Below are 13,802 nucleotides of genomic sequence, written 5' to 3'. Positions count from 1 at the left end.
TTCCCTGTCCTTAAAGAGTTCCACATTCAACTCTGTGCCTTTCTAAAACTTTAGGTTGTCTTCTTGGGGTTTTTCGCTGCAAAGTTATTTAACAAAAACATCTCAGTCTGACTTTGCTATTTTCAAAGCTTTCAGCTGTGATGTCTTCCGAGACCTGTGAACACATTTCCCAACATTAAGGTTAAAAGAATTTAAGCTATCTGGGCTACTGAGACCCAATTTTTTTTATTTTTATTTATTTTATTTTTTGGTTTTTCAAGACAGGGTTTCTCTGTGGCTTTCGAGCCTGTCCTGGAACTAGCTCTGTAGACCAGGCTGGTCTCGAACTCACAGAGATCCGCCTGCCTCTGCCTCCTGAGTTCTGGGATTAAAGGCGTGCGCCACCACCGCCTGACTTTCTTTGTGTGTTTTAAATCACACAAACGCTTATGACTTGAAAGCGAGCGAAAGAGTTTCCTATGACTGTTTCTCCCCAGGCCCAGGTAGCCGACTTCCCACTGCCAGGAGGGCTGCATTCTTCCCTCTTTCCCTCTCCACAACCAGAAAAAATGTCAACAAGGATGTGCCTGTTCAGCCATTTTCTTCACCGAGCTCATCTGCCACTGTAGAAGGAAGGCTTTTAAAGTTTAAAGGAGGAGGGTGGAGTTGCCATTTAAAGGCAGAATGACTCAGAAACTCGGCTGTGGTTCAATGTGGCAATCAGTGGTGGTGCTTTTGTTTCAGGTAACAGGTCTCTCAGTTCTCCGGTCAGTGACATATTGTCTACAAGTAATACAAGATAGAAGCTTAAGACATTGCCATGACGTCATAACAGTTTTAAATCTTTTGCTGTTTTATAAAATCTATGGCAAAGCTGGGCCTAGTTGCAAAGACCTGCCATTCCAATTATTCCCTAGATGACGTAAGATCCATCCCCAGAATATTTATACAATGGTTTTTACATATTCTGTACGTGGTTGGATTTTATTTTCTTAAAGAAGTATAAGAACAAAACACACAAATACCCACAAAGAACCCACAAGGAACATGATGACCTCTAATCTCAGGGCTTTGGAGGCTGAGTCAGTAAGATCGACTTAAGTTCAAGTTCAGCTTGAGCGACAAAGCTTCAGGTCATTCCGGGTTACAGAGTGAAACCCTGCATCAAACAAAGAAAAACAATCAGGAAGAGAGGCATCTAAAAGAAACTGACTAAATCTGAATTTACTTCTGTGTTTCTCAGGGTCCCCTAATGAAAGCAATTGTCTTTAGTAATGCATCTCTGGGAAATTTTCTATGGAGTGGGTGCAGGACAGAGGTAGACGTTGGGAGTTTTTTCCTCATCTCTCTCCAGGAGCTATTTCGGCTAGATGAGCTGGCCAGTCAGCCCCCAGGATCCCAGGAACTCACTATGAGGACGAATCTGTCCTCCAACTTGAGGCTGGCCCCACCAGACTTTGCTCCTTAGTTCTGTGGGGGACAGAAAGGCGGCAAATGTCAACGTAGGGCTTTACTGTGCCTACTGGAGATCTGAGGAGCATTAACTAGGTGCTGAACACCTAGAGCTCGTCCGGAGAAGTCGTTGAAAGTTGCATCTAACTGCATGCGCTCTTCATTTGGAAAACGGGGCGAGGAGGTACGTGGGAAGGAATCTCTGAAAGGGAAAGCACCAGAGACAAAAACAGCTAGATCTGGTTCCGTTTTTCTGATTACGAAGCCATCGAAATCGCTTCATTTTCTCAGTGAGGAGCCCACATGGGACCTGGAAAGCCCCTTGAGAGTCGAGATTCACCGTAAGACAACGCCATGGCCGTGCGGGGGCGGAGCGATCTCTTGATCCCGCCCCTTCCCTCTGAAGCGATTGGTCGAGAGCGCGGCGAGTCGCGAATCCGGGGAGGGGCTCGGGCAGGCCCCGCCGCCATCTTGAGTCGTGCAAGGCGTCCGGACGTTCCGAGGGGGATCTGGGGGGGACCCAGGCCTCCGGTGGGGGTCAGGTTGGAGCCGGGAGGCGCTGGGAGCGGCGGCGGCGGGGGCAGGATGAGCGCGGAGGCGGCGGACCGGGAGGCGGCCACCTCCAGCCGGCCCTGCACCCCGCCGCAGACCTGCTGGTTCGAGTTCCTGCTGGAGGAGTCGCTGTTGGAGAAGCATCTGCGCAAAGCCTGCCCGGGTGAGCGGGCCCCTGCGGGCTGCGGGCGGCGGGCGGGCGTGGTCCCGGGCAGCTGCGGTCCCCGCCGGCTGCGGTCCCGAGCGGCTGCGGTCCCCGGCGCCTGCGGTTCCCAGACCGCGGGCGTCGCCGCCGCCGAGCGACTGAGAGAGCTCCAGACAAGGCTCTCCCGTCTACCGTGCTCCTCACGGCCCACGCTGGGGCCGTGTCGCTGCAGTCGCACTGCCCCGGACCCTGGCTCCCTGAGGGGAGAGCGGAGGAAGCCATCCGTCCGGCGTTGCCGATCTCTGAGGCAGCCCCCAGCCTTAGGTTTTTGTCTACTCAGCCAGGGCATTGTGCTCTTCATTGTATGACCCCGAATGGAATAAAATAAAATTGCCGAAAGCAGGAACTGCTGTGCAGTCGCCGGGTGGCTGTTGGGTATGGATACCAGTGCTTGCATGAATGTTTCTGGGTAGGGGCCATGCTCTTTCCTGGCATTTCTGGAAAGATACAACGTAAGCTTTAGTTTGCTCAGTTCTAATGCAAATTTGGTCTTACTTGTAGGTGACTACTTTGTGAAAAGTTGGCATCATTAGGTAGGCAGTTTTATTATGTGTAGAGCTTTCTTATTGGCACATTGTTTAGGGCTCGCAGGGTGCCAAGCCTCCACTTAGCTTTTTTTTTTTTTCTACTTAGCTTTTTATATCACTTCCCTTACTTAGTTAAGTCTTCATGTTCTGTGATGTAAGAGGCATTAGCCTCCACTTTTCATTGTGGGGAACAGCGGCAGAGACATAACTAAATAAAAGACCCCTAGTTGTCAAAACAGTAGTTCTGCAGCCCGCATTTCGTTCTTCTAATTAACCCTGTCCTAGGATCAACTGGGAACCTGGAATTCTTCGAGAGAAATGCTTTGTTCTGAACTAACTTTCTTGATCTCCTCTTTTTCTCCCACTCCCTCCCTCTAGTATTGGGAATTAAATTTAGACCCTCTTGCATACCTGGGGGAATTGGCAACCTCTGAGCTGCAACTGTCCTTGAAGTTGTTGGCAGTGTTGTGTCCCTGCCCCGCCCCCAGCCCTGACAGATCCCCCTGCTGGCATCACCCCCTACAGGGACTCCTTTTGCACGTTTATAATGAAACCTAAGAATTCATTTTCTTTCTTTTAACTCCTAGATCCTGCACCAGTTCAGCTTATAGTTCAGTTTTTGGAGCAGGCTTCCAAACCTTCAGTCAATGAGCAAAACCAAGTCCAGCCTCCGCCTGATAACAAGAGGAACCGAATCCTAAAGCTTCTTGCTCTTAAGGTTGCTGCACATTTGAAGTGGGATTTAGACATCCTAGAGAAAAGGTGGGAGTTTGAATAGCATTCCACTGGACACCGTAGATGCTGTGTTTCTGTCTGTATGCTAGGCTAGTGTTCTCACAGTGACTCAATTATTTTAAATAATTTTAAATATTCAAACATTTTAAAAAAGATATAAGAAAGTGTTTAGCCGGGCGGTGGTGGCGCACGCCTTTAATCCCAGCACTCGGGAGGCAGAGGCAGGCGGATATCTGTGAGTTCAAGACCAGCCTGGTCTATAAGAGCTAGTTCCAGGACAGGCTCCAAAACCACAGAGAAACCCTGTCTCAAAAAAACAAAAAACAAACAAACAAAAAAGTGTTTAAAACTAGATGTGTGTGTAGTTGCAGCATCTTGAGACTAAGGCAATAGATTCCCGGGAGCCCCCAGTTTAGAGACCAGACTGGACAGCTTGGGCTTACTCATACCGTCCTGCCCAAACAAAGCAGGGACTTGACAGGATCATTTGAATAGTAGATGAACCACCTTTAAAGTTTAGATGTTTTCTGTCAGTAATGAGGAAGGGCTTCTTCCCTCTAACTGAAAAGTGAAGTCAGGGCCTCAGGGGTCCTAGGCCAGGTTTTACTGTGAGGCTGTAGACAAGCTAATTATTACCAGAGGTGTGGTAACAGGATAATCCAGACTGCAAGCGTTAGGAATGTTTCAGTTGATCTAAATAATCAGAGGCAACGAGTAGATTAGTGATCAATGTAATGGATGATTTACTGTTAGATAATTTGGTTAGTGTCAGTTCCTTCTCCCCATACTGTTAGCATTACTGCTGGAATCTGTGTTTCTTTGCTTACAAGCAAATGCCTTCAAAGCTGTGTTTGGAAAGTTATTTGCTTTCATTCTTTCATAATTGAAAAAAAAGAGACACTGAAAAATTTAGAAAGACGGAAGTAACATTTTAGGCTGACCTTTGTTCTCCTTTGCCCAGTGTCTTGTTTATAGGGCCTGAGACCGAACCTGGACCTCAGTAGTGCTAGGGACACACTGCCACCATGCCGCCTGCCCGCCTTCCTCCATTTTTATTAGTTTTTTAACAAAACTATTATTATTATTTTTTTTTTTTTTGAAACAGGATTTCTTTGTGAATAGTTCTGGCTGTTCTGGAACTTGCTCTGTAGACCAGACTGGCCTCAAACTCACAGAGATCCGCCTGCCTCAGCCACCCATTGCTGGGAGTAAAGGCGTGCTGCTGGCTTGTTGAGAAAATTTATTTGAACATTTTTTTTTTTTAGATTTTCTTTATGTTTATGAATGCTTGACCTTCATTTGCACATATGTGTGTGACCATGTGAGTGCCTGGTGCCTTCATTGGTCAGAAGGTCAAATTCCCTGAACTGGAGTTATAGATGGTTATGAATCACTGCATGAGTGCTGGGAATCCACCTAGGTCCTCTGGAAGAGTAACAAGTGCTCTGACCACTGAACAGCCTCTCCAGTATGCAGAAGATCTGTGTACCTACTCCGACCCTGAACTGGCTATGTAACTGAGGAGGATCTTGCTTTTCCCCCCAAAGTGCTGGGATTATTCATATCATATTTCCTACGTTTTAAAATAATGTTATCATACCCTGTATAATGTTTTCATTTATTTCTTCGGGTAATATAACTAGTATTAACTAGTTTGATATGGTGGTATATAATTCATAATCCCAGCACTTGGGAAATTGAGGGAAGAAGAGCCAGTGGTTCAAGGTCAGCCTAAGCCTTTTAGTAAGGACCGGTCTCAATTCCATACTTCCTCTACAAACCACTACACAGTATCATTAACTGTTACTCATTGACACTAATTTAGCTTGTTCCCAGTTCTCTCTCTCTTTGTACACACACACACACACACACACACACACGCGTGTGTTTGTGTATTTGGTTGGTTGGTTTTTTCAAAGTAGGGTTTCTCTGTGTTGTCCTGGCTATCCTAGAACTCATTCTGTAGATCAGGCTGGCCTCTAACTCAAAGATCTTTGCCTCCCTGGGATTAAAGGCATGTGTCACCACCATAAGGCTTTTTTATTTATTTTAATTAATTTATTTTATGTATATGGGTGTTTTGACAGCATGTGTGTCTATGCACCACATATGTGCCTGGTGTCCTTGGAAGTCAGAAAAGGGCTTCTGATCCCCTGGGACTAGAGTTACAGACTGTTGCTAACCACCATGTAGGTGATGGGAGCTGAACCTGGGTCCTCTTTAAGAATAGCCAGTGCTCTCAAAACCACTGAGCCACTCTCTAGCCTCTGTTGGAAGTTTTCTGCCCTAATAGTCTATCATGTCTTAAATGTTTCTGTCTAAGCATGAGTTCACTGTGCAGCCCAGGCTGCCCTCATTCCCCTCTCTGTCTTGCAGGTGAGTGTCCCCCACCCAGTTCCTGAGCGCTTGTACTTCAGTCAATATAGTCTTTCAAAACACTTTTTCTACCATATGTTCTTCAGCATTAAATACAGTTTTTAAAAAGTAAATTGATTATTTTGTGGTTGAGGCATGATCTTAAGTAGCCCAGGTTAGTCTCAAGCTCTGTAGTGAAGGATGGCTTTGGGCTCCTGCTGTCTTGCCTCTGCCTTCCAAGTGTGGGACTATGTGTGTGTGTGTGGTGTGTTAATAGTCTACAGGAGATATACCTCTCCATGGTAGTGTTAAGGCACACACGGCTTATATGAAACAGTTGGAAAATTGAACACCTGCTGGGTTTTTCTGGTTCTGGGAATCAAATCCATGACCTGCTGGACAAATAAGCTGCTGTTGGCTACACCCAGCAGTAGTATTATTGGTTATTTGATGATAATCAAATGTAAATGATTGCTTCTTTTTCTTCTTTTTTTTTGGGGGGGTGTGGGGTGGGGTGGTGATGGGTGGTGCTATTGTTCACACAAAGTTTCACTCTATACACCAGGCTGTCCTCAAACTCAGACATCCTTACTTGACTGCCTCCACAATACTAGGAAATTAAATTTTTTCTCTGAAGAATTAATACTGTTATTTTGTCACGAATTCACTTTTTGCAGGTGTGGTGACTACACCTGTTAAGCCAACACCTTGGAGGCCAAGATGGGCAGCTGCCTGTTTGAGGCCAGCCTGGTTTGCATGGCAGGCCCCTATTTGAAAAAAGGAAGGGTAAACATTTTAGATGGGATCTGAAATCTTTAAATTTGGGTTGTAGGTAAGAGTGAAAATGAAAGACTAATCACTAGATCACTAGTTGAACAGTTAAAGGTGTGTGGTACGTGCTCAGTATGGGTTTTGCCACTTTTGTATTGTGAGCCCACAGTAAAAAGTTTTGAGTCTACCAGGTAGGTAGATCTGCAGATGTGATCCTTGAACAGCGTAGTCATTTCCACTCATAGTAGGGTTCGTATTCTCTGTGGCTTGTGCAGCTAACGCGCAGACATGCCTCTCTGCTTCTCTTAAGCCTGTCTGTGCCGGTGTTGAACATGCTGTTGAACGAGCTGCTGTGCATCAGTAAAGTCCCCCCTGGGACCAAGCATGTGGACATGGATCTGGCAGCCCTCCCCCCGACCACGGCCATGGCCATCCTCCTCTACAACAGATGGTGAGCAGCCTCCTACCTTGAACGCTGCCGTATAGGGCCATGCTTTTGAGGATCTCCTTTTGTCCAGGGATCTCTCTAGGCATCTTTGGAACTGTGCACTTGGAAGTGGAGGCATTTTTATATACGGCTATGTAGATGAAAAGCACGCTGCTGAAACTGGGGATGAAATCTAACATTTATTAAGTTATTATACTTGTTATGATTGAACTGACTTTTTATTGTTTACCTCTTTTCTTTAGGGCAATTAGAACAATTGTTCAAAGCAGCTTTCCTGTCAAACAGGCGAAACCTGGGCCTCCTCAACTAAATGTGTGAGTTGTGACGCATTGTGATTTAAGGATGTTGTCCAGAGATCATAGAGCAGAGAGCGGATGGAGGGCCTGCATGGAGCTCAGGCTTGGAGGAGTGACGGAAGAATTTTTCCATATAACTAAGTTATCTTTCATGTGTATTAGTTTTGTACCTGGGGAAATTAATATTAGTGTTAGCAGTACAAAGTTCATGACAAAAGCTTGATGGAATATGGAGACTTAAATCCTTTCATAAATTCTTGGTGGCCGCTCATCCTACTAGGGAGCTGGACAGCTTAGTTACTGGATGTGAGTGGAATTGCTTCCTTACACTCAGAACAGAATAGACTTACTTATGGCCTAGGTCTGAATGCTTCGCTGCTAGCTTTGGGACTTGGGCCAAACTGCAGTTGAAGGAAGCTTCTGTCAGTGCAGATGACTTTTACTTCATGAGCCGGGATGCCAAGGAAGAAAGGATGGAGCAGGGCTAATAATTACCCCAGGGGCACACCCCAGTGTTCTGCCACCCGCTACTTCTCTCACTTCCCAGCTGGGCGGTGGTGGCACACGCCTTTAATCCCAGCACTCGGGAGGCAGAGGCAGGCGGATCTCTGTGAGTTCGAGGCCAGCCTGGTCTACAAGAGCTAGTTCCAGGACAGGAACCAAAAGCTACGGAGAAACCCTGTCTCGAAAAATCAAAAAAAAAAAAAAAAAAAGGGATTAACTTCCCAGAGGTCAGCAGTACATCCCAGAAGAGCATCTGTGGAGCAGGACCTACCTCTCGAGGAAACTGCCAGTATTTAAGTAACAGTAACATGCATGCTAGGACATAAAAAAAATAACACAGTTCTTTGTAATGTGACACATTCTCTATTGCTATTTTTTATTTTTATTTTTGGTATTTTTGAATAGGAACTTACTATTAATTCTGGCTGGCTTAGAACGCAATAATATAGACCAGGCTGGTCTTCTTTTTTTTTTTTTTTTTTTTTTTTGATTTTCGAGACAGAGTTTCTCTGTAGTTTTTGGTGCCTGTCCTGGAACTAGCTCTTGTAGACCAGGTTGGCCTCGAACTCACAAAGATTCTCCTGCCTCTACCTCCTGAGTGCTGGGATTAAAGGCGTGCGCCACCACCGCCCGGCCCAGGCTGGTCTTGAACTTGCAGAGATCCTCCTGCCATTGCTTTCTGAGTGCTAAAATTAAAGACTTGTGCTACCATGCCCAGCTTCTATACCTATTTTTTTTAAAGATTAAATTTTATTTTTATGTTGTTGAGAATTTTCCCTACATTTATGTAATTGCACCATGTACATGCCTGGTGCCTTAGGCCAGAAGATTTGGATCCCTGGGACTTGAATTATGGTAGGTTGTGAGACATCATGTGGGTACTGGGAACTGAACCCCAGTCTTTTGGAAGAACAGCCACTGCTTCTAACCACTGAGGCGTCTTTCCAGCCCCCTCCGTGGCTCTTCTTTAAATAAACGAGCTTTTGTTGTCAATAAACTCTATTACTCTTTTTGTTTCCTTCCCTCCTCCTCCTTTCTCTTTTTTCTTTCTTCCTTCTCCAATAGGAGCTGGTAGAATTTTGCAGCTTGATTGGCCTTGAAACTCCTAGTCCTCCACTGCTCAAATGCTGGGCTTAGAGGTGTGTGTTATGCTTAGCTAGTTTTACTCCTGAATGAAAGTTTAGGGGTTTTATGTAAAGCAATTGAGGAGGTCCTGATAAGTTAATGATCATCATCATAATCTGTGCTTTTATTTGTTTAAACAAACAAACCTGTTGTTATCATTAAAAAAAATAAAAGCTTCATGCTGAAGAATGATAGCCTTAAATTTGGACTTCTGCAGTCTTGCCTTGAGAATTGTCTTTGTTCTTTTAGCATGAATCAGATGCAGCAGGAAAAGGAGCTAACAGAAAACATTCTGAAAGTGGTGAGTACTGGCAGTCACTGCAGTATCAGGGTAGAGGGAGAGGTGTGTCTCTGATGTTAGCTTCGGGAGTGTTTCAGAGGGCTAAGCACAGGGGTGGGGTTTTCTGTAAGCATTTAAGAAGGGGTGTGTGTCTGTGTGTCTGTTTTGCTTTTATGAGACAGTCTTATCATGTAGCCCTGCTTGGCCTCAAATTTTCCACGTAGTCAAGATGTCTCTAATTCGTTATCATCCTACCTCTGCCTCACAAGTGTTAGGATTACAGACACTTGTTACCATTACTTGGCTTCAATTGTACAGTTTTCAACACTATCGGCACAATACTTTATCATTAGTTCTTTTGTTGTATAGTTTATGATATTTTGACAGATATTGTTCAAGACGTGTTATGCTTAGCTAATATTGTTAAAGTTTTTTTTTTCCCCCTTTTTTTTTTTTTTTGGTTTTTTGAGATATTGTTTCTCTGTCCTGGAACTTGCTTTGTATATCAAGCTGGCCTCGAATTTACTGAGATCCACCTGTCTCTTCCTCCCGAGTGCTGGGATTAAAATTGTGTGCCACCATCACTCGGCTAAAGACATGATTTTTATTGGACTAGGAAGTGGCTTAGTTGGTAAAGCTCTTGCTGTTTAAGCAAAGAACCTGATTCTCAGCTCTCATGTAAAAGCCAAGATGTATTAGTGTGCCTGTCTGTGGTCCCCCCACTGGAGAAATGGAGACAGAAGGGTTACTGGTTCCACTAGGTAGTTTTTCTGTTTGGATTGGTGAGCTCCAGGTTAATTGTGTCTTATCAGAAACTAAGATGAAGAGTAATTGAGAGAGACTTCCGCCATCACCCTCTGGCTCTGACGTGCATGCATTCTTGTGTGCATACGGTCATACATACAATGCCAATGTCATTCTGTATACTGAGTTCCCAGTACTCTGGAGGTAGAGGGAGGAAGAGCTGGAATTGAAGGCCATCCTCAGGTATGTAGCAGGTTTGAGGCTAGCTGGGCTATGTGAGGGCTTGTCAATAAAACAGGGCTGGCGACATAGGTGATTTGGTACATTGCTCATCTAGCCTGCACAGAGCCCTGGTTTGAGACCTAGTACTGCAGACGCTGGCAGCAGTATGTCTGGCACTGGGCAGGTTAAGCCATGAGGATCAAGCATTCAAGCTCAAAAAAAAAAAGCAAGCCAGGTGGTGGCGCACGCCTTTAATCCCAGCACTTGGGAGGCAGAGGCAGGCGGATCTCTGTGAGTTTGAGACCAGCCTGGTCTACAAGAGCTAGTGCCAGGACCGGCTCCAAAACCACAGAGAAACCCTGTCTCGACCCCTCCCCCACAAAAAAAAAACCCAAAAAACATTCAAGCTCACCCTCAACTACATAAGAAGGCCAGCCCTGTCTCAAGAAAAAAAGAAACGCTAAGAAAATAAAGTTGATTTTTTTGATTATCTTATATTCTTTGTAGTTCTTAAAATTTATAGCATGTCAGGGAGCGACTGAGAGGAGAGGAGAGAGGGAAACTGGCTAGGATTTAAGATAATTAATTAAATTCGCAGCAAATGTGGAAAACAAAAGACTGTCAGAGAATTATAGCAAATCTTGGATGTGCGCATGTGTGCTCGCTAGGCCTGCTGATACTGGGCAGTGCTGTACCTCGGGGCTGTGTGCTACATGTTACCCCATAGTGCTTTTGTAATGATTCTTATATTTTTAGTTTTTTCATTTGTTTGTGGCTGTATGTATGTCTGTCTGTGTCTGTGTGTGCATGACTGTAGGTGTCTGCAGAGGCCAGAGGTGCCAGATCCCCTATGGAGCTGGTGGTTGTACCGGTTCTGGGACTCAAGCCCACTGGAAGAGGAATACATGCTTAACTGCTAAGCCAGCTCTCCAGTTCCCCATATTTATTGTTTAATCTCCTCAATGTAAAAGAAATGGGAGATCATGTATAATCTCTATAAGTATTTAACATCAAAGTGTTCTGAAGAAGGTAGGGTATAAGTATCAAAAAGTAGGGATAAAAGAAAAAAATCATACCTATGTGAAACAAATACACAGTGGGGTTTGTAATATTTTGAATAGAGAAGCAAAAAGCCTGTGTCGTATTGTTGCTATGTAGTACCTAGTAATACAACTTTGCATAGTAAAGTGTAAATTCAAATAGTGCAGATTTTCCTGCATTTTGTTTCTAACTTTACAACAGAACGTACTGTACTTTTAATATTTAAGATTGTTACTTCAGGAAGTAGTTGTACCTGTTGAATTATCTCCTGTTTTAGTACATGAAGCTACTAAATATTTTGTAAAAAATGTTTTGGTTATTATAATCAGTTACTGTTGTTACAATTTCATTTGTGTATTGAATTTTGTAGCTAAAAGAACAAGCTGCTGATTCTATTTTGGTCCTGGAAGCAGCCTTGAAATTAAACAAGGATTTGTATGTTCACACTATGAGAACTCTAGACTTACTAGCCATGGAACCAGGCATGGTGAATGGAGAAACAGAGAGTTCTACAGCTGGGTTGAAAATCAAAACTGAGGAGATGCAATGCCAGGTATTTCTTTCTTTACTTAGCCAGTATATTGGAAGTTGCGTGTAAGACCTTTATACTTTTGTTAGATGTATTTCAGTGATTTTGAGTTGAGTACTTTTTTTTTTTTTTTTAAAGAAACGAGTTCATTAATAGAAAGGTTGGCCTGGAACTTGCTTTCCTTTAGATCAGGACTTGCCTTGAACTTGTGACTCTCTTGCATTAGCCTCTTAAGTGCTGGGATTATTGGCATGTACCACCATATATAATCTATTAGATTTTTATTGGCAGTTATATCTTAGAAGTTTTTTTTTTTCCCCCTGAGATAGGGTTTCTCTGTGTAACATTCCTGGTTGTCTTGGACACCTCTCTGGAGACCAGGCTGGCCGTGAACTCACAGAGAGGCCACGCCTTTAATCCCAGCACCCAGGAGGCAGAGGCAGGGAAATCAAAGTTACTGTCTATTAATATTTCTTTTTTTTTTTTTTTTGGTTTTTCGAGACAGGGTTTCTCTGTGGTTTTGGAGCCTATCCTGGAACTAGCTCTTGTAGACCAGGCTGGTCTCGAACTCACAGAGATCCGCCTGCCTCTGCCTCCCGAGTGCTGGGTAATATTTCTTTTGATTATGGGTTTTACTTGTCTTTTTTCTGTTTTCCTGCCATTATACTTAAGTTTGAGATAGGCCTGGTGTTGAGGCCTTTAATCCTGCACTCAGAGGGCAGAGGCAGGTGGATCTCTGTGAGTTCCAGGACACCAGGGCTACACAGAGAAACCCTGTATCAAAACAAACAAAATAAATGGATAAATAAATTTGAATTTTATTAACTTTTTTTTCTCTGTGTAGGCCCTGGCTGTCCTGGAACTTAATAAGTAGAGCAGGCTGACCTGGAGATCACAGAGACCCACCTGCCTTTGCCTCCTGAGTGCTGGAATTAAAGGTGTGTGCCACCATTTCTTGGCTTGTCAATATTTTAAGCAAATTGTTTTGTTATCATTTCAGGTGTGTTATGATTTAGGTGCGGTCTACTTCCAGCAAGGCTCTACAAATTCAGCTGTCTATGAAAATGCCAGAGAGAAATTCTTTAGAACTAAAGAACTAATTGCAGAGGTGAGTACAGCCATAAATGATACATGGTATTTGGTCCCTTAAAAGCCTATATGGTTTTTGACTTAACTTTTTCTAAACAAAAGCTGAGTTTGGTGCTAGAGTGTTACTTACTTGGTTTTTAAGACAGTTTGACTATGTGGTTGTGGTTGGCCTGGAACTCACAATGTAGACAAGGCTGGTCCAAGTGCTGGGATTAATAGATTGGTGATAGCAAACTCAGTGTTGGGGTACGACTTCAGGTAGAATGTGTTTTTAGCATGCACAAGTCCTTTGGTTCAGTCCCAGTGGCAACAAACCAGTGTACCCAGTGTAGAAAATTTGGAAAGTTAAAAAGAAATAATATAAACTAACTTTTAAAAATGTGTATTATTTCCTTGTTATCTTGTTGTCTTTTCCTGTTGTTGTGATAGAATATCCAAAAGCAACTTAAGAGAACAAAGTTGATTTTGAGTTTGAGGTTCATTATGGCAGGGAGTCAAGGCAGTAGGGATGTGAAACAGCTCTTCCTCTTGTCCAGTGTCAAGAAGTAGAGTGCAGTGTACAGTGCAATAAAAGCAATGAAAAAAAAGGTAGAACTAGCCAGGTGTGGTGTGCACACCTTTAGTCCCAGCCCTCAGGAGGCAGAGCCTGCCTCATCTTTAGAACAAGCTGCTTTTTAGAATCCAGAGAATTATATTCTAAGAGGAATGATTTATCTTTTCAGTTAATTGCCCAGTGTGTTTCTATGTCTGGGTGGGTATGTGCACGTGAGCGCTGGTTCACCCGGAGGCCAGCAGATCATGCTTGGGGCCTTGAAGCTGTAGGTGGTTGTGAGCCACCCATCATGGGTGCTGGGAACCAAACGCAGGTCCTTAGGGTGTGCTCTTATGAACCAAGCCATCTCTCCAGCCCCAGATAGTTGAATACCTAAATTTTTTACTATTTTTAAG

The 13,802-nt window shown here is 44.0% G+C and overlaps 1 protein-coding gene across 1 annotated transcript in view; it reads left to right on the top strand.

The window, feature by feature from the left end:
* Window positions 1–1,888: 1,888 nt before the first annotated feature.
* Window positions 1,889–13,802, top strand: part of Ints8 (integrator complex subunit 8) — a 49,134-nt gene continuing 37,220 nt past the window's right edge. Inside the window, exons 1-7 of the mRNA XM_041656923.1 lie at window positions 1,889–2,146; window positions 3,303–3,477; window positions 6,887–7,027; window positions 7,267–7,338; window positions 9,199–9,250; window positions 11,607–11,789; window positions 12,766–12,873. Coding sequence (XP_041512857.1) covers window positions 2,017–2,146; window positions 3,303–3,477; window positions 6,887–7,027; window positions 7,267–7,338; window positions 9,199–9,250; window positions 11,607–11,789; window positions 12,766–12,873 — 861 coding nt within the window. The 5' untranslated portion in view covers window positions 1,889–2,016. The remainder of the gene's footprint in view (window positions 2,147–3,302; window positions 3,478–6,886; window positions 7,028–7,266; window positions 7,339–9,198; window positions 9,251–11,606; window positions 11,790–12,765; window positions 12,874–13,802) is intronic.

This window comes from Microtus oregoni, unplaced genomic scaffold (assembly GCF_018167655.1).
Source record: "Microtus oregoni isolate MIOR12 unplaced genomic scaffold, Mior012 000008F_ref0000371, whole genome shotgun sequence".
Lineage (NCBI taxonomy): Eukaryota > Metazoa > Chordata > Mammalia > Rodentia > Cricetidae > Microtus > Microtus oregoni.
The sequence above is the reverse complement of the archived record's forward strand: the minus strand, read 5'-3'. Positions and strand labels throughout refer to the sequence as shown.